The following is a 22,026-nucleotide window of genomic DNA, read 5'->3' as shown; positions in this document are numbered from 1 at the left end:
CATATTCCTACTACGATGGTCCATTAAGCCCCATTTAAAGCATTCCCATTAAAGTAAATCCCTTTAAGGGATTTACTGTTGTGAACAGACACCATGATCAAGGCAACTCTTATAAGGACAACGTTTAATTGGGGCTGGCTTACAGGTTCAGAGGTTCAGTCCATTATCATCAAGGCAGGAACATGGCAGCATCCAGGCAAGGATGATGCAGCAGGAGCTGAGTGTTTTACATCTTCTGAAGGCAAATAGGAGAAGACTAGTTTCCAGGCAGCTAGGATGAGGGTCTTAAAGCCCATGCCCACAGTGGCACATCTACTCCAAATAGTGCCACTTCCTGGTCCAAACATACTCAAAACTCTAGTGTCCTTGATCACTCTTCACTGTGTTCTATTGTAGCTGGATCACTGATTTGAGTCATATAGCTAGACATTTCTCTCAGAGAATCTTCCTTGCGCTTCCCTAGTGTTTTACCCACCAACCCATCTCCTAACCCTTATTTTCTTTTTTTCCCCCTTTGAGACAGGGTCTCACTATGTAGATCATGCTGACCTTGAATTCACAGATCCACCTGCCTAAATCTGGGTGCTGGGATTAAAAACATATACCACAATGTCCAGCTTTGAGGTTTCTTTGTATACAATTTTATCATCTATAAATGAAGATAATCTTATTTATTTCCTGGATTTCTCCTATATTAACTTTTCATATCATGCTTTCCTCTCTTTGTCCCTCTGCATTTTTAATGATATAATTTCTTTATTTCTAAGAACATTATATTGTCCTATTAGTCATTTTTACAATGAGGATTGCATTTTTGAATGTCTAGTAATTGTAATCCATCTTTGTTAATGATATATACATCTACATCTACATATGTATGCCTGATGTTTATGTATGTGCAGCATGTGCTTGCAGGAGCCCACGGAGGTCAGAAGCCATGTTCAATTCCTAGATTTACAAGTTGCTGTGAGCCACCATGTAGGTTCTGAGAACCATACCTGGTTGCCTTTAATTAATCACAGAACCCTTGCTCCAGCACTGATTTTACTGCTGCCTCCAGCGTATCTGTAGTGGCTACAAAGCCAGCTGGGCTTACTCTTCCTGTTGGATGTTGTCTTTGCCTCTCACTGACTTCTCTCTTGGCCCAAATCTATTTCTTCTTTATGCTCTATTTTGGGAGCAGATGCTCTGATGTTGTTTTGCTTGGTGTGGAGAGAGGGGATGTGGAATGGCTGTTCTTTCTTTGGTACCTCAACCAGTATACTCTTCTATTCAGTAAATGTCTTTTGAGCAGTAAGTCAAACCCTCTTTTTATGAAGTTCACATTCTAGTATTTAACAGTCTGTCGATAACACAACTAAAGGGCTATATTAAATTAGAATATTATCCATATTGAGTGATCAGGGAAAGACTTATACATAGTAGTGACATTTGCAGGTAGAAATTTGTTCAAGGAATCAAAGAAGGCCGGTTAAGTAGAAGTATCTTTAAAAATATAATACATTGAAAAGACAGATCGGACAAAGATTGGGTGGGATTTTGTAAGCATCCTTTTTGTTGGCCAGGTTTCTCTGTTGCTGCTTGTATGTACTACCTGAGTGAATAGTCTCTTGAGACATTTCCTACATATGTTATGGTCTACCTTTTCTTGCTGCAGTCATAAATTCTTGTGTCTATATTAGTTTTTTTTTATTGTTGTATTTAAGTATTTCACTTGCTCATGAAAACTAAATTTATATTAAATATCCTATCTTGTTTTATTCAATACATATAAATATATCTTACGTATAATTTCAGTGGGATCAGTGTAGTACTTTCTGAAATGTTGTATTTTTACAAGATTTTTTTCTCTCCTAAGTAAAATAGTAGTATTGCTAACACAAAATGGGACTTCAGAAACTTGCTTAGTGATTGATCAAAATTTCACTTTTTTCAGACAACCTCTTATGCATCCTAAACTGGCCTCAATCTTTCTGCATAACCAAAGATGACCTGCCTTCACCTAATAATCCTGCTTCCACCTTCTGAGTGCTATGACTTTGATTGTATCCACATGGACACTTCATGTGGTTCTGGGCATCAAACCTAGGACCTTGTGCTTGCTTGCTAGGCAATCCCTCTGTCAACTGAACAACATCTCTAATTCAAAATTTTCCCTTTGATAACTTCTGGTTTGTTCTAAGTGTTAATAATGCTTATTATCATGTAGGATTGCTGTCTCCCTTTAGATGAATGTTATATCCCATCTTATATGATTTTGTATTATTACTAACCATTCTTATATCCCCAAAGTGTCTGTAGTTCTTTGAGTTTTTTATTAATTGCCATGGATAATTTATTTTTAAAGTACTCAGGCACAGTTAGTAATTATGGATATTTGGGGGTAGTAGGAAGACAAGAAGATACTGGTTTTATAGCAATCATGGTTTAATATAAAAATTTTTAGAACATGAATTCACAATAATTTCCTCATATTTGTTTGTCACTCAGTGACATTAAATATCTTGTTTGAAATATCTAGCATCTTGAACTCTTAAATAAATAGGGGAGGAAACTAACATTTCATTTAATAGCACTTATATCCGGGTATGGTGCTGCATACACTTGGGAGGTAAAGACAGTGGGAGTTGGATCAAGGACAGCCTGGCTTACATGATACCTTATCTCTACTGAATCAAAAATAGTATTTTCAGTTATTTGGCTCATGTAAAAAACTTATTTCTAATTTTAATTTTCAAAGTTGATGTAATAATAAATATTTTGACCTGGAAAATTAATAGTCTGTTTGATTTTGCTTGAAGACATAATATTTCCAAAGAAATGTTAAGGCTTCAGTTTCAGTCTGATATGGTAATATTACTGCAACAGTTCATAGTGTACTATTTTTGGTTAGTTATTAATCCATATAAGAAACTCTAGTATACCAAAAACTTATTTGCCTTACCTAAGTTATTACCACCTTGTTTTTCTTTGGTTTTGTCTCCATTAGGAGATGTCCCCAGATGCTTCACTTCCAGGGGATCCAGAGGCCTATCCTGCTGCTGTGTCAAGCGATGGAACCATTCATCTGCAGACAGGAGGTGGATATTTTGGCCTAAGCTTTACTTGTCCTAGTCTCAAAAATCCTATTAGCAGGAAATCCTGGACTCGAAAATTAAAAAGCTGGGCATACAGGCTACGGCAGTCAACCAGCTTTTTCAAGAGATCAAAAGTCCGTCAAGGTAGTGTGCTTACAGTCAGGGACATAGACTAGGTAACATCATTTTTCATCTACTTTTTTTTGTCGTTCATACTCAAATTTTGCCATGTTTTCCATGTAGCTCATGTATGTTAAATATCCCATTAATGTTGTTGCCATTTTATTTTTTCCTTTTGTAACTAATTTGGATTTTCAGTTATTCATTTCATATAGATACTAAGTATTGGGATAAATCTTGCAATGTCTGATTTAGAGTTAGGGATTTAAACAATGTTGCTTATACATTAACACCTTTTAATTATTAGCAAGGGTTAAACTTTCTGCTTTTCTTCTTTTTTTGGTAATGTAAACAAATTTGTCTTAAAAATGATTTTCTCTTTTCTGCTTATAATTTCACAAACCTTACAGTGGAAACAGAAGATAAAAGATCAGCAATTACTTCTGATCCCCTTCCGCTGACACGGGAGTTCTCATCTGACACTAGGGCTTTGAGTAGATGTAAAGCAATGAGTGGATCGTTTCAACGGGGTCGGTTCCAGGTTTGTGTCTTTGGTTTATCATTGGGTGCCTAATAAGAGGAAACCGGACTGGTGACAGAGCTTCGTGGTAGTTTGCCCACCATCTGTCATCCTGGGTTCTATCCTTAACACTATAAAAAAGTGACAACACTTAAAATTGATCTGTGGGTGATCTTTAACTGTAAATCATTGTGTAGCTAATTTCTCTATATATTTATATAAGATGTAATATATTTATATTTATACAGAAAGCTATAAAATTTCTTTACCTTTTCACCTTATATCATTAAAGGTGAATCTAAAGAATATAAGAATTTTTTTAGTAGTTGTAAAACAGCACAGAAATAATCATTTTAGGGGTCATCATTTTTATCAATTTAATCAGCCCTTTTTAGATTTATTGTTTTTATTTGTGTGTGTGTGTGTGTGTGTGTGTGTGTGTGTGTGTGTGTGTGTATGCATGTATGCATTGATAGTTCCCACAGAGGCCAGGAGAGGGTATCAGATACCTGTGAACTAGAGTTATAGATAATTGTGAGCCACCATATGGGTAATGGAAACCAAACTCTGGTCCTCTGTAAAAGTAGAGAATACTCTTAACTAACTGCTGATCCATCTCTCCTGCCTCTTTAATTTAATTTCATGTCATTTAGAATCTCAGTAAATTTTATAGTGGGATTTTATTTGAGTAACATGAAACTATTCTGTCCAAGGGCCCCAATGGAAAGACTGACTGTAGACAGTATAAGTTTTGTTATTACAAAGTTTTATATATGTCAAATCAGCCCTTCCACTTGTCTAAGCTGCCCTTTGATGATGAATTTCCTCATGAGGTTTACCCTATAATTAGGTAGAACCAGACAAGTTTACCTTTTTATGTTTCAGGTGATTACAGTTCCTCAGGAGCAGCCAGTGAAAATGATGTCTTTTGGAAAAGAACACAGACCGCCATTCAAGAAAACAACAATCCAGTCTAGTGAGCAAGCACTAACCTTTGCTGAAGCTGCAGTGTCGCAGTTGATCGAAGTGGAACCTGCCATGCCCACTCATAAAGCTTCAGTTTCTTCACGCAAATTACGAACTCTTTATGAAACCTTTAAAGAAGATAAAGGAGATCCTGAACAAGGTGACAGCTTATCTTTCAGCACAGCTTGTGAGACCAGTGTGTCTTCAGTCACTGCAGAAAAGAATGTGGAAGAAACTTCAACCACAGGAATTAGTGTGCAGTCTGGGTCTGAACTGTTAGATAAAGAAAAAGATGAATCGCCTCCTGGGAAACAGACACGTACAAATGAATTTTCAGCCACTCTTGCTGGTAATGGAAAGTCAGTGGCAAAAACTGGTCCAGAGGGTGATCAGTATTTACCACTCCGTGAAGAGCAAGCCTATGCTCAAACACAAAGTTCACTCTTCTATTCTCCATCTTCCCCAATGAGCAGTGACAATGAATCAGAAATTGAGGATGAGGACTTGAAAGTGGAGCTTCAAAGATTACGAGAAAAGTAAGGATGTTCTCTCTTCTGCAACAAATATAATTTTTTAGTGGTTTATAGAACTCAGTTTTTGCTGGGAAGCTAATTGAGGATTGGTGGCATTTAATGATTAAAACTTTTCTATGGTAAAACTATAATGAATTCTATTGTAAAAGCATTGTGTATAAAATAATTTTATTTTAGTTTTTAAAATTGTTTTGTGTGTTTGGGTGTTTTGACTGCATGCATGTGTGTACAGTATCCATGAAGGTCAGAAGAGATTGTTGGATATCCCCCTAGAACTGGAGTTATAGTTGTTAGCTGCCATGTGGGTGCTAGGAATTAAACCTAGGTCTTGTGGAAAAGTATGTGGAACTCTTTTTTTTTTCCATTGGTTTTTCGAGACAGGGTTTCTCTGTGTAGCCCTGGCTGTCCTGGAACTCACTCTGTAGACCAGGCTGGCCTCGAACTCAGAAATCTGCCTGCCTCTGCCTCCCAAGTTCTGGGATTAAAGGCGTGCGCCACCACCAGTATCTGATACTCTTAACTGTGAGCCATCTCTCCAGTTCTTTTTCGGGGAGTGTTAATAATTTATTTTAATTTTATGTATATTGGTGTTTTGAAGGAGTCAGATCCCCTGGAACAGGAGATACAGACAGCTGTGAGCCACTATGTGGTTGCTAGGAATTGAACCTGAGTCCTTTGGAAGGTTAAGAGCACAGTTAGTGCTCTTAACCAGTGAGCGGCTTTACTATGTAGTTCTACCTGGCCTGGGATATACTATGGAGATAATCTTTGTTGACTTCAAATTTGTGGAGATTCACCCTACTTCTGCCGCTTTTGTGCCGGTATTACAGGCATGTGCCAAGATATACTAACCTCTTGCTTTTTTCAGTCTTTGTCCTTTAGGACTCTTGGAGTAAGAATTCACAACTATTCTTACCTTTTAGTAGTAGACAGTTAATTTATATAGTCAAAGAGACTAGATTATCGTTAGGAAAATATAGGATCCGTCTAAGATCAAGCTTGTTATTTAGCAAAGGAGATCAAAATATTTTAGTAATGATACTATGGCAATATGTTTTGTCATGTAGAGTGCTGTTTAATATGTTTTGTTTGGTTTCATATACCAGACTAACCTTAGACTTGCTAAATTAAGCTAGGAATGATCTTGAACTCCTGACCCTGTTGCCTCTACCTCCCAAGGGCTGAAATTACAGGCATATGCTATCATAGCAACAACAATATTACCACCACCACCACCAACAACAACAAAAAAGTTAGCACTATTACAAAATTCACCATCTGCTTTGAAAAGTGCCATGCAAGCCTGGCAGCCAGAGTTTAATTCCCAGAATCCACAGTGGAAGAAGAGTCTCAACTACTGAAAATTTTCTTCTGACCTTCACAAAACCACATATCATACATATAAATAATTATAATAATACAGCAAAAAGTTAGCTAAAATATACATATATACATGTTTGATATTATATTACATATATTTCAATTTTTCTATATATTCAGTACTATGAAGTTTAGGTATACTGATATTTTTTATGGTACAATACTAATTTTTAAAGTGCTTTTTATTTCTGATGTTAGTATTCTATTTATGCTTTATGGGGTATTGTTATGGTTTGAAGTATGGTCTTGCCATGTAGCCCAGACTGACCTCAAATTTGCCAAGTTCCTACTGTTCCAGCCTCCTGATTATAGGAAACAAAAATCTTTTTTAAAAGTCAATCCAAAATAGGACCAAGTGTGGTGGCAGATGCTTTTAATCCCTGCACTTGGGAGGCAGGTGGATCCCTTTGAGTTTGAGACCAACCTGTTCTATGTTGCAAATTCCAGGCCAGTCGGGGCTATATATTGAAACACCGTCTCAAAAAATCAAAACAATGAATAAAACGTAAAACATGTATTCTTTCATAGTTTTTAAAAAAGATATGATCTTACTATTCATCTTTTCTCCCTAGTACTAAGGGTTGTACACAGACTTGAGCAATGCTGGACAAGGGCCCTGCTGTCACCAATTAACTGTCTGTGGTCCTTTTGTTCTACTCTGATAGAAACTGTGGATAAGAAAAAATTGAGGTCTTCAAATACTGGTTCTTGACATCTTTTGTATCCCTTGGTGTTTGGTAATAGTGACCTGAAGGAGGAGGTAGGGGTGCTCTCTAGTCTTTCAGGCCTGGTGCAGGCCTAGTAGCAAGACACTTAGCTCTGAAAATGCTAGAGTTATTACAGAGGGCCAGGAAGTTGGGATTCCTTAGCCCTTGGCAGCAGGTGGCATTGCAACTGATAGGCAGCCTTAGGTATCACAATTCCTCAGTCCTTGGCAATGGCCAGTATTAGAACTCCCAGGGTAGGGTTTCTGAGACCCTCCATGCTTAAGTCTTGACAGCTCTCTGGAATTCTTCCAATCACTAGGACCAGCAGTTTCTTTTCTCTGACTTTTTAATAGCTTTCAATCCTTTTCAGCCTCAGCTCCCTTTCCTTTCAACTTCCACCATCCCCCTAGTTCCTGACTGGCCTCTCAGTTTAAGTATTGAGCTACCTCTTCTTCAACTGCCAACCACTTGAACCTTACTGATTTTGAAGCTCAGCTCGCTGACAACCAAACTCTGTCTCTTCTTCAGCTGTCAGGCAGCCAACTGCCTTGCCACTTTCAATAGCTCAGGCCTGCACACTGATCAGCTCTCATTGCCTCTGCTCGCTCTGCTGTTTCTTTCTTTGTGTTTTCAGCCCAGCCTATACTACTGAAAATAAGCAAGACAAGACCACCCAGGAGAAGAAGCTTTATACTGGGCCTAATGTTACATCAGAGAAGCTAGCACAGGATTCAACAACAGAGTCTTAACAGTCTGCTTATATAGCCAGAGGAATATTTGGGCAAAACACAGCATATCTTCCACAGCATTGTCTGATTAGCAACAGCCACAGCAGTCCCTCTGATCGGCCACCAGACGTTATTTCCCTCTGGCCTTGTAGCAGAGACAGAAATGTTTGCAGAGTCTTCTGAGTTCTGCAATGCTTTTGATAGCAAAAAGCTGAGAACACACTGTTAATAGTCCTAGTTAAAGGCTGTGCCTCTAACTCCAGGAACTAGAGCAATCAGGTGAATTTGTTGTGTAATTTTCTCAAGCCATCAGTGGGGTGTTTAAAACTGCTGGTGCAAGCATAGGAATGGTCCAGCTGGCTGGCTGACAGTCTTTGTACTCAAAGCAACCATGGAAGCAAGGAAGAGTCCAAGAGCTACTTACTATACTAGTTAGGGAGTCAAATTGCATAGTCCCCTAGTAACTGGGCTTTTAAAAAAAAAATAGGAAAGCAAACATCAGGAGTGCTTAGAATAGGAACAAAAAAGAATTTATCATTAACACTTTAACAGATTTTAATAGTGTTTAAAACCTGCCCAGTGACTAAGGGAATGAATGCCCATTCCCCTCTTTTGTCTCACTGCCCCTGAACTACATCCCTAGCCCTTTAGCATTCTTTTGTCAGTATGGTTTGTCCAGAGTAATTTATTACACAATAGACACTATACACCAACAATTGTAAGCTCAGACTTTTTTTTACCTGTTAATTTGAACAATGTATAGTTTTACAGTTTTGTATTTAAAAAGTTAAATTTCAAAAATTGATGCCAGGCCTGTGGCATACACCTTTAATCCCAGCACTCAGGAGGCAGAAACAGGCAGATAGATCTCTATGAGCTTAAGGCTAGTCTGGTCTACATAGTAAGTCCCAGGCCAGCAAGGTTAGTAGTAAGAACATAAGTGACATAATGTAAAAGCAAGCCAAAAAAAAACAAAACAAAACAAAACCTTGTACTTGTTATACTATACCCCACTACTCAGAGGCACTCACTGTGAACTGTTTGGAATGTATATTGCTGGTTCTTTTTCTGTACATATCCTTTTTTGTCCTTTACAGTAACAAAATAAATAACAAACATGCTATGCTATGTTTTTTGCTTTAAAATGTTGTCTATAAATGTTCATATCTGCATAAATCTACCTTTAAAATCACTGCATGCAATTCTAATTAATGAGTATATCCAAGTTTATTTAATCCTCTCTCAAGATACTTCAGTCTTCCCCATGTTCTGCTTATATAAATGATACTTATCTTTTTACACACAGATATTTCTGTGGGATACAGATAAAAGGTCTGTACTTGTAAAACTTATAGATAATTGTTGAAATTGTGTTTGATGTCAGCTTGGTTACTCATGCCTATAATCCCAGTCCTTGGGAGGTAGAGGCAAAAGTAATGCTACGAGGCTAAGTGGTGAGTTACAGGCTAGCCAGTGTAACATAGTAAGACCTTGTGTCAAAAAAATCTGAAAAAAGTTTATGTTCTAGGAAAATCAGACCATTTTATATTCCAAAATACACAATGTGATTATTTCTTTATATCCTAACAATACTGATTGGATACAAAACTTTTAATATTATCCTAATTCGATGAATTAAAACACCTTTTAAGCTGGTGACATATACCTGTTTCCTAGCCACTTTAAAGGCTGAGTCATGAGCCTGAGTACAAAGCAAAACCTATCCCTAATTTTTTACATTGCTATTTATAGCTCTTCTTGTTTCAAATAATTCTTTTCCTTTTTAAAGATTTCTTTTATTTTTTAATTAAATTTACATGTTTTCACGTGTGTGTGGTGTGGTCTCATGACTCCTGATACTCATAGAAGCCAGAGGAGTTAGATCTTCTGGAGCTGGACTTACAGGTGCTTGTGAGCTACCTGATGTGGGTGCTGGGAATTGAACTCTAGTCCTGGAAGAATACTATGTGCCCTTAATCACTGATCTATCTCTCCAGCCCCCATTTTGTATTCTTTACTCTTTAAAAATTGGGGTTTTTTTTCAGTACTAATTTTAGGAGTTATTTAAATATTCTGAATAATAGTCTGTAATAAGGAAAAAGTTAATATTATTTAACTGTTTGGCTTTAAATTTCATTTTATTATCTGTCTCCTCAATTGAGACTAGTGATATGTCCTCATCAGTTTGTCAATCCTTTTCTTTGTAATAGATTAGCATTATTATTTAGGAAGTTACTTTTCATCCTAAAATTGTAAACATATTCTGCATTACACCATTTTTAATACTAATGCTTTGTAGACATAGGCAAGTGGATCTCTGTTAGTTCAAGGCTAGCCTGGTCTACAAAGCTAGTTCCAGGATAGATAGCCAGAGTTGTTACACAAAGAAACCCTGTCTCAATAAACAAACAAAATTTATTAATGTTTTTTAAAGCTTTATTTGTACCATCATAAAGTTTTTGAATTTCTTTATAGCACCAAAGTTATTAAAATATTTTTGCATAATTTTTATTCAGACACATTCAAGAGGTGGTCAGTCTTCAAACACAGCAGAATAAAGAGCTCCAGGAGCTCTATGAACGCCTTCGAGCAACTAAAGACAGCAAAACGCAATCTTCAGAGGTTCCTTTGTCACCTGCATCGCCACGCAGGCCAAGATCTTTCAAAAGCAAACTTCGAAGCCGCCCCCAGTCCTTGACACATTCGGACAATCTCGTTGTAAAAGGTAAATCAATCTTACATGTAATTGTTTAAAAACCGAATCAGATTTGGGCATGGTATGGCATGCCTATTGTTGAAGCACTCAGGAAACTAAGGCAAGAAGATTGTAACTTGAAGTCTAGTCTGGGCTAAGTAATAAGAACTTGTCTCATGAAAAATAAAATCTGGTCAAGCAACAGCAAAATTAGTACAACAGTGATAATACAAGGTGCTTTTTATTAGGCTAAAATAATTATAAATAAATATAAAACAATGATGTACAAACTGATCTAAAAAATATTCCTATCTTTTGGTACTGAATATTCTTTAATGAAATAATGATGAATATCATTGGTGATAGATATTAAAAAATAACTAAGTTTATTTGTTTTGTGTTATAATTTGGAAAACAAACAGAATGCTGACATCTTCCCATGGCATAGTTTCTGAAATGTCCCAATTGGTGAGAATTACTAGTCTCACATTTAGAGTTGGTTTAGAAGCTTGTTGGTTCAAATACTCTCATTGTTCAAAAGGTCTCTATATATTACTTTAAGATTTATTTTATTTTCATTTATGTGTATGTCTGTGATCTATGTGGGTAGATGTGTACGGGTGCCTATGGATTCCAGAAGAGGACATTGGATATCCTGGAGTTGGAGTAACAGGCAGGTGTAAGCCACCTGAGAACTGAACTCTGGTCATCTGTAACAGCAGTTAGTGCTCTTAACCACTGAGCCATCTCTCCAGTACCTTTATATATGATTCTTAAGAATATTTTTTAAATAGGGCCCAGAGAGATGGCTCAGTGATTAAGAGCACTAGCTGAATTTCTATAGGATCCTGGTTCAATTCTTAGCATCCACATGGCACCTCACAACTTATCTGCAATCCAGCTCCAAGTGATTTTATACCTTCACATAGACATAAATGCAGGCAAAATACCAATGTACATAAAAAATTAAATAAGAAAGAAAAGAAAGGCATATTTTTAAAAATATTTATACTTTATGTGTATGTTTCCCTGCATGTGTGGGTATGTGTACTTGGTGCCCATGGAGATCAGAAGGCAATGCCAGATCTTCTGGAACTGAACTTAAGAAGGATTGTGAGAAGCAAACCCAGGCCCTCTGAAAGAGCAACAAATGCTCTTAATGGCTGGGCCATCTCTCCAGCTCCTACACTGTATTTCTTTAACTTTTAGAGAAGACTCCATAACTACCTACTTAACTAATAAAGAAGTTACTCATCAAGTCAGGTTTCTTTGGTTCCATGTACATAGTGAAGGTCAATATACCATATACTTCCACATCTATTTTTATTGTGGTACTACTCAGAAAAGTGAAGTAGAACTAGCCTAGGTGTCCATCAGCTGATGAATTGATACAAACAACTGGCACACAATTCAGTGAAAATTTATTCAGCTGTAAAGAAAAGTCAATGATGGAGAACCAGTCATGTATGGTGGGAGCACAGGGGAGGTTGAGGCAAGAAGATAGTTGAGTTTGCGGTTCAGTCTATGCTGAGCTATACTTTGAATGATTCTGCTAAAAACAGAATTGAAGGGTAGACTAGGATTACCTACTAGGGTAAGTAGGTAGGCAGCTTTGGAGATTGAGTATCAGAAGTCATGGGACCTTCAGTCTGATGTATTCATAGCTAGGCTACATTTTGTTCCCAAATGCCTTACATGTTTACATATTTGTTTTGTTCGTTTAGAGGTGAAGTCTTCCTATGTTCCCCAGCCTTGGCTGGGCTCAAATTATCCCTCTACCCCAGCCTCTGAAGTTGCTAGGACTATAGAAGAGGCAGTCTGTGATATTGGTTTTTTTTTTTCTTATTTATTTTGTGGTTTGCTAAAGATTGAACCACAAAAGCTTACCCCTAGCTTACCCAAATGGCTTCTTTTTATTTGTATTTTCTGTTACGCCCAAACTATGGCTTTCATATGGTTTGGGCTTATTAGTTCAATTATTTAATGTGGGTTATAGTAGTTTCTACCTGTTGTTGAACTTTTCTTTTCAAAGCTGTAAATTTTGGTTTGTGTATTTGGGAACTTGGCTGCATGTGTTTATGATTATTGTATCTTTTGACATTAGTATATATGTCTGATATAATTATAGACAATCAGTTTCTTTAGTTTACTACTTACATGTTGTACCCTTCCATCCCTTTAATGTATTTTTAATTAACTTGTTTTGCGTATCTCTCTGACTGTGAATGTGTGTGCCTATATATGTGCCACACATGCATTTGTATGTCAGAGAATAAGTTGTAGGAGTTGGTTCTAGAGGTAAGATTCAAGTTGTCAGGTTGGTGCCAATTGCCTTCATCCACTAAGCCATCTTTCCAGCCCTTTTATATTTTTAATATGAATAGTATTTATTATGGACATCATTATGCAATTTGATCATGTATTTTATCTAGTCTGCCAGCCTTTGTCTTTTTATTGGGTTATTTAAACCATTTCTATATAATTTAATTTATATTTCTATTTATCATTTTGCTATTTGTTTTTTGTGGCTAATGACCTTTTTGTCATTGTTCTATTCCTTCCTGTCTTCCTTTGTATTAAACATGTGTTTTTAAAAGATTCATTTGTGTGGTGCACATGTGTGTGTGTGTGTGTGTGTGTGTGTGTGTGTGTGTATGTGTTTGTATGTTTTTTCCTTACCACTTTCTACCTATTCCTCTGAGACATAGTCCTTCCTTGAGCCTTGGACTCTTGGTTTCTTTTTTAATTAATTAATTTATTTACATAAAATGTCCCCCACCTCACAGAGACCTTCCTCCCCTTCTACTCCCCTTGAGGGAGGAGGCTCTTGGTTTCTTAAATAGGCTGGAAGCCAGCAAGCCTCACTGATGCTGCTCTCTTGCCTCCCCTAACAGCTGGAATTACAGATATTTGGCTGCTTAGCATATTATGTGGGTGCTGGGATGTGAACTCCAATCTTCATGACTGTACAATAAGTGCTGAGCCATCTTCCCAAGCCCTAAGTAGATTTTTTTTTGTAATGTTTAAATCCTCTTGTTGTTTCCTCTATTATATTTTTTAGTTATTTTCCTGTGGTGGCCATGAGAATTACAATTACCTTTTTAATTCAAGGCAATATAGTTCAGAATAACACTATCTTAATTTCAATGGTGTATGCATTTTCTACTGTGTATGTGCCTTCCTTTCTTTGTACTATTATTATTGTACATATTACATTTAATGTGTTATATAAGCCAATCATTTGTGTAATTATTGAATTTTTAATCATCTTTGTAATCAGATGAGAGAATAAGAATTATAAGCACAAAGTACAATGTTATATTTACTAATATAATTCTTTTTGTCTCTTCAAATATGCTTTTACCACATTGTTAATTTCATAATAAACTTCATCTGTTATATTTTTTTACAAGGCAGCTGTGGTACCAATTTATTTTAAGATTTTTTTTAAAGAAATTCTATTTCATATTTTCAATTTGTAATATTTGTTTTGCAAAGCAGATTATAGAAAACAATGTCTTCAACTCAAAGGTTACTAAAAGGACCAATTATAATTCAACTTATAATTGCCTTTCTCTTTGCAACAAAATATATTAAAAAACCATGTTTGTGTTTTGGTTGGGCAATCAAAAGGAAACTTTTGGATTTTCAATTTAAGTGTATCACTGCATTGACAGCCTCCAGCTCCTTGAAACAGCTGTAACTCTTTATATTTTGCCTTTTGGTCCAGAGTTAAATGCCCTTAATTATTTACAACATGTAGAACACTATTATAACCAGATTCTAAATTAATTAGCTATTTAAAGTTCATCTGTACTGAAAATAGATAAATCCTTTTCTACCATAAAATTGATGGAAAAACTAATGAAACATACTGAAATTGAAATAGAAATATTTCATCCTATAAATGTCTACTAATAAATAAATTAGTAAATAATATTATGATATAAATATCCCTATAATAAAAAAAGAAAGATCATTTTTGTAAAAGAGATTCTATCATTTGGACTCAAATTTTCAAGGACTTTGGGAATAATGTCAAAAATAGACTCCATTCTTAGTAAGAACATAAATGAAAATCATAATGTATAGTTATACCACACCCTCTACATCTCAGAGAATGTTGTGGAAGAGTGTCTGGAAGTATGTAAGAACCAAAAGATGGGGTAAATGGCTACAAAACACTACTCCCTAGACTTGATACAGTCATTGTATCAACCATTTGCTCATACAAACTATATTAATTTTTCTTGATACCTTCAATATGTGGGTAATTCAGATTAATAGCTACCTACCTTCCTTTTTAGGGACATGAAGCACACTTTTGCTAAAAGGGCTAATACTTGGGTCTGCAAAGTTCATTAGTGTTAATAGTTTTATGTGTCATCTTTACTACTTTAACCTTTGGGTCAGATTTCTGTTAGTCATTTAAGGAAAGCCTGTGCCAGACTGGTAGTACAAGGTTAATTTTTCCCCAAACTTACTTGGTAGCTCTCCTACCCTTTCAAGGCTGAAGGCACTAAGAGTAACTAAAAGATAAAGGGGGCATCTGGACTGGACCGTGTGATTATATGCATAACAGACACCAAGTTTCACATCCCATTACAGAACACTAACATTCCGTCTTTTTCTAAACCAATCCGACTTCCCTTTTTCCTCTTGCTTAAGGACAAAAAGAGCTTAAAACTTTTAGTGACTGTACCTCAGGCTGGCTCTGAACTTGGAATGTTCCTGCCTCAGCTTCTCCAGTGCTGAGAGTAGGAGTATCTATTACAATGCCTGATTCTTCTTAAACATTTAATCATAAACATTAAATAAGCCGGGCGGTGGTGGCACATGCCTTTAATCCTTAATCCCAGCACTTGGGAGGCAGAGGCAGGCGGATTTCTGAGTTTGAGGCCAGCCTGGTCTACAGAGTGAGTTCCAGGACAGCCAGGGCTATACAGAGAAACCCTGTCTCGAAAAACCTAAAAAAAAAAAAATTAAATATTAGTAAAAATGTAAATAAAATGTGGTCCTGTGTTTTTGAACTTTGTTGAAAATCATTGGCATTCCAGACCTGCCTCTGGAAGAAGATAAACATGATCAAATTACTTTTTTCTGATTCTGGTTTCTCCATTTCAAAAAAGTACTTTTACTATACACATAAAATTGTTTCCATTTTTTTCATTCTATGATGCTCCTTCTCTTGCATGGCTTGAACCTATGACCATGTATGCTATATATAAGCAGTGTACTAGTAAGGCACATCCTTAGCCCTGTGGGTATTTTTAAATTTTTGCTGTTGTTTTATTTAATTTTTTTTATTTATTCACTTTATATCCTGCTTACTGCCCCTATAGTCACTCCTCCAATTCTCTGAGCCAGTGGGGTTCCCCTAGGTATCTCCCACCTGGGCACTTCAAGTCTCTGTGAGGTTAGGTGCTTCCTCTCCCACTGAGGCCAGACAAGGCAGCCCAGCTAGAACATATCCCATGTACAGGCAACAGCATTTGGAATAGCTCCCGCTCCAGTTGTTCAGGACCCACATGAAGACCAAGCTCCACATTGGCTACATATGAGTGGGGAGGCCTAGGTCCAGCCTATGTTCTTTGGTTGGTGGTTCAGACTTTGAGAGCCCCTTAGCTGGCTCAATTGGTCTTCCTGTAGAGTTCCCATCTCCTTCGGGGCCTGCAATCCTTCCTCCTATTCTTCCATAAGAGTCCCCAAGCTCCATCTACTGTTTGTCTGTGGATGTCTGCATCTGTCTGAATCAGCTGCTGGTAGAGCCTCTCAGAGGACAACATGATCTTGATGCATAAAAGACTATCATCAACAGTATTAGGGATTGGTGCTTGCCCATGGGATGGGTCTCAAGTTGGGCCAGTTATTGGTTGGCCATTCCCTCAGTCTCTGCTCCATTCCCCATGCCTGCATTTCTTGTAGGCAGGATAAATTTTGGGCTAAAAGTTTTGTGGGTATGTTGGTGTCTCTATCACTCCACTAGGGTTCCTGACTGACTATAGGAGGTGGCTTCTTCATGCCACTAGTCTACTTGCTAGGACAATCATTATTATACCTTACAGGGGTAATTATTATTATACCTTACAGGTTTTTTGTTTTTGTTTTTTTTTTTTTTTGGTTTTTCGAGACAGGGTTTCTCTGTGTAGTCATGGCTGTCCTGGAACTCACTCTGTAGACCAGGCTGGCCTCGAACTCAGAAATCCGCCTGCCTCTGCCTCCCAAGTGCTGGGATTAAAGGCGTGCGCCACCACCGCCCGGCTTACAGGGGTCACTCTTAATGACTTTTATCCCTTAGCAACTTGCTGTCTTAGTTAAGGTTTCCATTGTTGTGAACAGACCCCATGACCAAGGCAACTCTTATAAAGACCAACATTTAGTTGGGGCTGGCTTACAGTTCAGAGATGTAGTCCATTGTCATCATAGTGGGACACATGGTGGCATGCAGGCAGACACGGTGCTGGAGAAAGAACTGAGTGTTGTGCTTCTTGATCCAACTGTAGCCAGGGGAGCCTATCTTCTAGGCAGCTAGGAGGAGGGTCTCAAAGCCCACCCCTACAGTGACAGACTTCCTCCAACAAGGCTACACCTACTCTAATAAGACCACACCTCCTAGTACTGCCACTCCCTGGGCCAAGCATATTCAAATCACACCTGTTGTACTATGAAAACTAGCCAGCAGGAATAAGCTTCTCAGTCAGTACCAACTTGATTTCTCCAAGTCTTGTGACCAAAGTGTGTGGTGTCTTCTGAAATAAGGTGTTACTATGACATTCTATTGGGCAATCGAGAGCAATGGTAATAGGTTGTATTGATTTGAGTGTCTCTGAGACCTCTGGAACCAAAAACTTGAGGGGAAGTATTCCACACCTGGCACTGGGCTTTTTTATTTGATGGCCTATGACTTCTAAGGGGAGCTTTAGCCCCTAGGTAGGATAACTCCATTTAAACTCTTACATGTGTAGATGTGTATGGAAGCTTATAACAGTAGTATCCATATAGCTTTGTCAAACATCCTTAGGATAGTTACTCCCTCCACCAGCCCTCTCACTTTTCCTTTTCTCTCACTCCCTCCTTATTTTTCTACTATCCTCTTCTTTCTCTCTTCAGTTAAGTCTTTCTTCCCCCCGTTACCTGCTTTCAATTTCCTGGTTTCTATAGGTACATGTGACTCTTTTTTTTTTAACTCCTCCAAATATGTACTCAAGAAAGCTAATAAAAAGATTAAAGTTATACTCACATTTTGGAGAGCCTGTTTATCGCACATGGTTTATATTTATGGTAACCATTTAATTTGATGTCCAAGCTATGAGGAACTTGAATATTAAAGGGCTATTTGGTGATTACACCAGCATAACAGCTTTAAATTAGCGATCTCATGTCAACTATAATTTATGGTTAGCCCCATTTCATATATGTTGTTCAAAGAAGTATAACCTTAGGCTAGAGAAATGGCTTAGCAGACACAGGAGCGTGCCTCCAACCTGATAACCTGAGTTTGACTCCTGAGAGTCCACATGGTAGAAGGAGATAGCTCACTTTTGCAGGTTGTCCTTACACACACACACACACACACACACACACACACACATACACACACACATACACACAGACACACACACATACTACATGTTAAAAATTCTTAAGAAAACAAAAAACACAGGAGAGTTATCTGATTATCAGTTGCAATTCCTTCACATGGTTTTGTTTTGGGTTTTTTCTCGTAGATGCAGTGTGTGTGGAGAGTAATACCACCGTGTCATGCCAGCAGTCTCCAGCCAGTAAGAAGGGGATGTTCACAGATGATTTACACAAGCTGGTGGATGACTGGACAAGAGAAACAGTAGGACATTTTCCTAGTAAGCCAAGTTTAAACCAACTCAAACAGAATCAACAAAAATCAGAGGCAGAAAACTGGAACAAGTTATGTGAAGTAAGTTGCTTATCATCCATCCTTTTTATAAAAATTTAAAACTATAAACATTTATTTGATTCTATGATTATAGTTACTGTGCAAAAATGGTATGACAATGACATTGAGACTTTGATCTTTATCTAGATTTAGGATGTCCTTGAACAATTTATCTTTCACACCAAGAAAGAGATGCCAAATTTTTATAAAGGGGCCCATCAGTAAACATTTTAGGCTTTCTATGCTGCAGGCTTACAAGAATTGATTTGATTTTAATACAAAAATCAGTCTGAGAAAATGTGTAAGCAAATGGTCGTGGCTCTGTTCTCACATGTGCTGTGTTCCCCCAGGATTTCTGGACGGTTCCCTCCAGTGAAGCCCTTCCCATTTGTAGCAGTTCTAGTTTAGTTTCCCTTAGCAAATCAGCTTGCTGTGCTTAAAAGAACAAACATGCTTTATGAAACGAGATGATGGGCCAATTTGATGGCTCTAGTTTTATGTTATTCTCTATCTAAAAATATAAAATATTCAAAAAGAATTCATCTAGAGAGAGGATTAATCTGATGGTACAAAAAGAATTAAGTGTTGAGGAAAAGTTGGCCTGTACTGCACATCAATGTCCTTAAACCCCAAAAGGTATCTGAACGACCTCTATTTAGCATAAAAACAATCTTAAGGCTGTAGAAGTTGAAATATTATCAGGTCTATTAAATTTATAGAAAAAAATGTGAGTTATTCCACATGGCCATACAAGGTACATATAAGTGGTATATGGGAAGATGTTCACAGTGTATTTTGAAGTGGGAAGATGATTTATCCAACAGAATGTATAAAATAATATTATTTAGGCAAAATTATATGTTAGCCATATGCTTATGAATATATAAACACTATGCTAGGTTTGGACCCTATTTTATTTTGTACTTTTTTGTATTCAAGTTTTGTTTTTTGGTTTTTTTGTGGTTGTTTGTTTGTTTGTTTGTTTGTTTGTTTTGGTTTTGCGAGACAGGGTTTCTCTGTATAGCCCTGGCTGTCCTGGAACTCACTCTGTAGACCAGGCTGGCCTTGAACTCAGAAATCCGCCTGCCTCTGCCTCTGCCTCCCAAGTTCTGGGATTAAAGGCACGCCACCACCACTCGGCCTGTGTTCAAGTTTTTAAAGTAATCTATATTTTTTCAAAGTAAGCAAACCTGTTAAAATGTGAAATGCAAGAATTTCAGCCCTTATAATTGGAAGATATCTCTGATTATATTATTCTTCTGTGTATACTTGGTAATAGATATAGTCATTGAACATAATTAAATAAAGAACATATGAAAATACCTTCATTGGGCTGAGGTTGTAGCTTAGTGGTAGAGTACTTGGCTGACAATTAAGAAGCCTTGGATTTGATATCATGCACTGTGAGAAAAAAAGAAAAAGAGAACTGAGTCGTCTTCTTTAAACAGGACATGATGATGCACATCTGTTGTCCCAGCACTTGGGAAGCTGAGGCAAGAGTATTTTCAGTTAGTGCCTGAGCTACATAGGATGATGTTAAATAAAAAATAAAAATCTATTGTTAATGTTAAATAAAACTATTCAAAACTTAGATTCCTTAACTAGTAAGCAATGTATCTGCTTGGGAGATGTATGTGTTTGTCTTATTCCTGGCACCAGGTGATGCTCAGATAGTATCATTACTGTTAAAATCTGAACTCCTTCAGAGGCATTTCAAGGCATGAATGCATTTGTTCTGCCAATGAGAGACTTTGAGTATGGTATGAAGGAAGGCTCTGTTGACTAGTTGGATGGTGGTTTATTGAGTATAAAGTAGGATGTTCACAAGAAGGGTAAGGAGAAAATTACGTGTGGATAAAGGTGGTGAAGTTCTTTTAACAGATTTGGATCCCAGTTTCAGTCATTTATGAGTTGTATGACTTCATGTCTCTTTGCCTCAGAGTTCATGTATTTCAAATGGGAATAATACTTGCATGGTTACGGGGAAGATTAAGTTAGATAGCATTTACAGAATTAAACTGTCACATCACAGGGGTTACTTATATGAAGTAACTATTTTGTACTTCAGATGTGGTTGTTTATATATTTGTGTAGAGGATCAACTAGTGTTCTTGCACGGTACTATTCAGTAGTCCTTCTTAGCCACTTTTGTTTGCATACTCATGTATCAAGCCTTTATTGTATGCCAAGTTCTCTGCCAGACACAAGTAAAAGCAAATAGAGCCATTAAATTATACCTCTCCTTGCAGTTCTTATTATAATTGTTCTTATTATAATATCATATATTTAGGGAAATTTGATCTACTAATACGTGGTCAGTGAGAGCCAGCCAGATGGCCAGTGTATAAAGACACTTGTCGCCAATCCTAAATTCAATTCCAAGAATGGTAGAAAGAACTGAGTCCCCCAAATTGTCATCTGACCTCCACTTGCAATTGTAAGAGGTTAAGGAAAGCTTCTCTGATGAAGTGATAATTGACCTGAGATCTAAAGGAAGAGTAGGAGTTAACTAGTTCTTCGTTCCTGCCTAAGCAGGAAAAAAATAGTATGTGTAAAAACCTGATGTGAAAAAAGAAACATGAAGGATGCAAAGTAAGCCAGTCTGGCTGAAGTGAAGAGAGCAAGGGGTGAACAATCAATCTAAGGAGTAGAATGGGCTCTCAAATGTGGTTGTGGGAAGGAATCCTGTTTTAAGAAAGATGGATTGCTATAGCACCCCAGGTCATTAATAGGATGAGGCTTGAATCACTGTTCATTTGTTTTGAGAAGAGCACTGACTGAAGCAAGAAGACAGAATTTGGTGAGATCAGGGTCAGTGTTCTCTGGCCAATCGGGAGTTAGTCACAGTAGGCTAGCTAATATTTAAGAGAGAAGAGACAAGATTTGGTAATTGAATGACTATATGACTTGGTTACTGGTGGCTGCTGTCTGTGTATTATTCCTGGATGCTGATCACTGAAATTGTGCATATGAGCAGATATGGTAGTGTAGGGGATGATTGTCTGTTTGGGCATTTGAATCAGATATCTTAGGAATATTCAAGAGTAAACTTACAACATCTCTATTCAGCCTTTTAAAAAACATGCTATTGTTTTTAAAACAATAATACTCATTACATATCTTAACCAATGAAAAAAATACAGTTTTTAAGATACCACTTTCAAATCCCACCACCCAAAAAAATGGTAAATGTTAGATCTCAGATCATTTTCTGTAAGTGTACATTGATGCATAGAAATAACCTTATTCAAATGTGATCACACTATATTACCATTTTGAATCAGAACCATTAAATTTAATTTTACCTTTCCAGAAAGAAAATACTGATACAAGATTGCTCAACTTTAAATAAAGTATTTTGTAACTAAACATATATTGTCATTCATTT

At 37.1% G+C, this 22,026-nt stretch overlaps 1 protein-coding gene across 3 annotated transcripts in view; it reads left to right on the top strand.

Moving 5' to 3' along the window:
* The window catches only part of Wnk3 (WNK lysine deficient protein kinase 3), a 96,391-nt gene that overhangs the window by 67,452 nt on the left and 6,913 nt on the right, over window positions 1–22,026 (top strand). For 2 of the 3 annotated variants that reach the window (XM_028772654.1, XM_028772656.1), the window contains 5 exons: window positions 2,990–3,221; window positions 3,608–3,738; window positions 4,603–5,219; window positions 10,548–10,756; window positions 18,454–18,659. In XM_028772654.1, the coding sequence (XP_028628487.1) occupies window positions 2,990–3,221; window positions 3,608–3,738; window positions 4,603–5,219; window positions 10,548–10,756; window positions 18,454–18,659 (1,395 nt within the window). The remainder of the gene's footprint in view (window positions 1–2,989; window positions 3,222–3,607; window positions 3,739–4,602; window positions 5,220–10,547; window positions 10,757–18,453; window positions 18,660–22,026) is intronic. The other variant, XM_028772655.1, reaches the window with a different exon arrangement.

The sequence above is a fragment of the Grammomys surdaster genome, unplaced genomic scaffold, assembly GCF_004785775.1.
Source record: "Grammomys surdaster isolate TR1022 unplaced genomic scaffold, NIH_TR_1.0 216, whole genome shotgun sequence".
In the NCBI taxonomy this organism is placed as follows: Eukaryota; Metazoa; Chordata; class Mammalia; order Rodentia; family Muridae; genus Grammomys; species Grammomys surdaster.
This window is presented reverse-complemented; position numbering and strand designations above follow the sequence as displayed.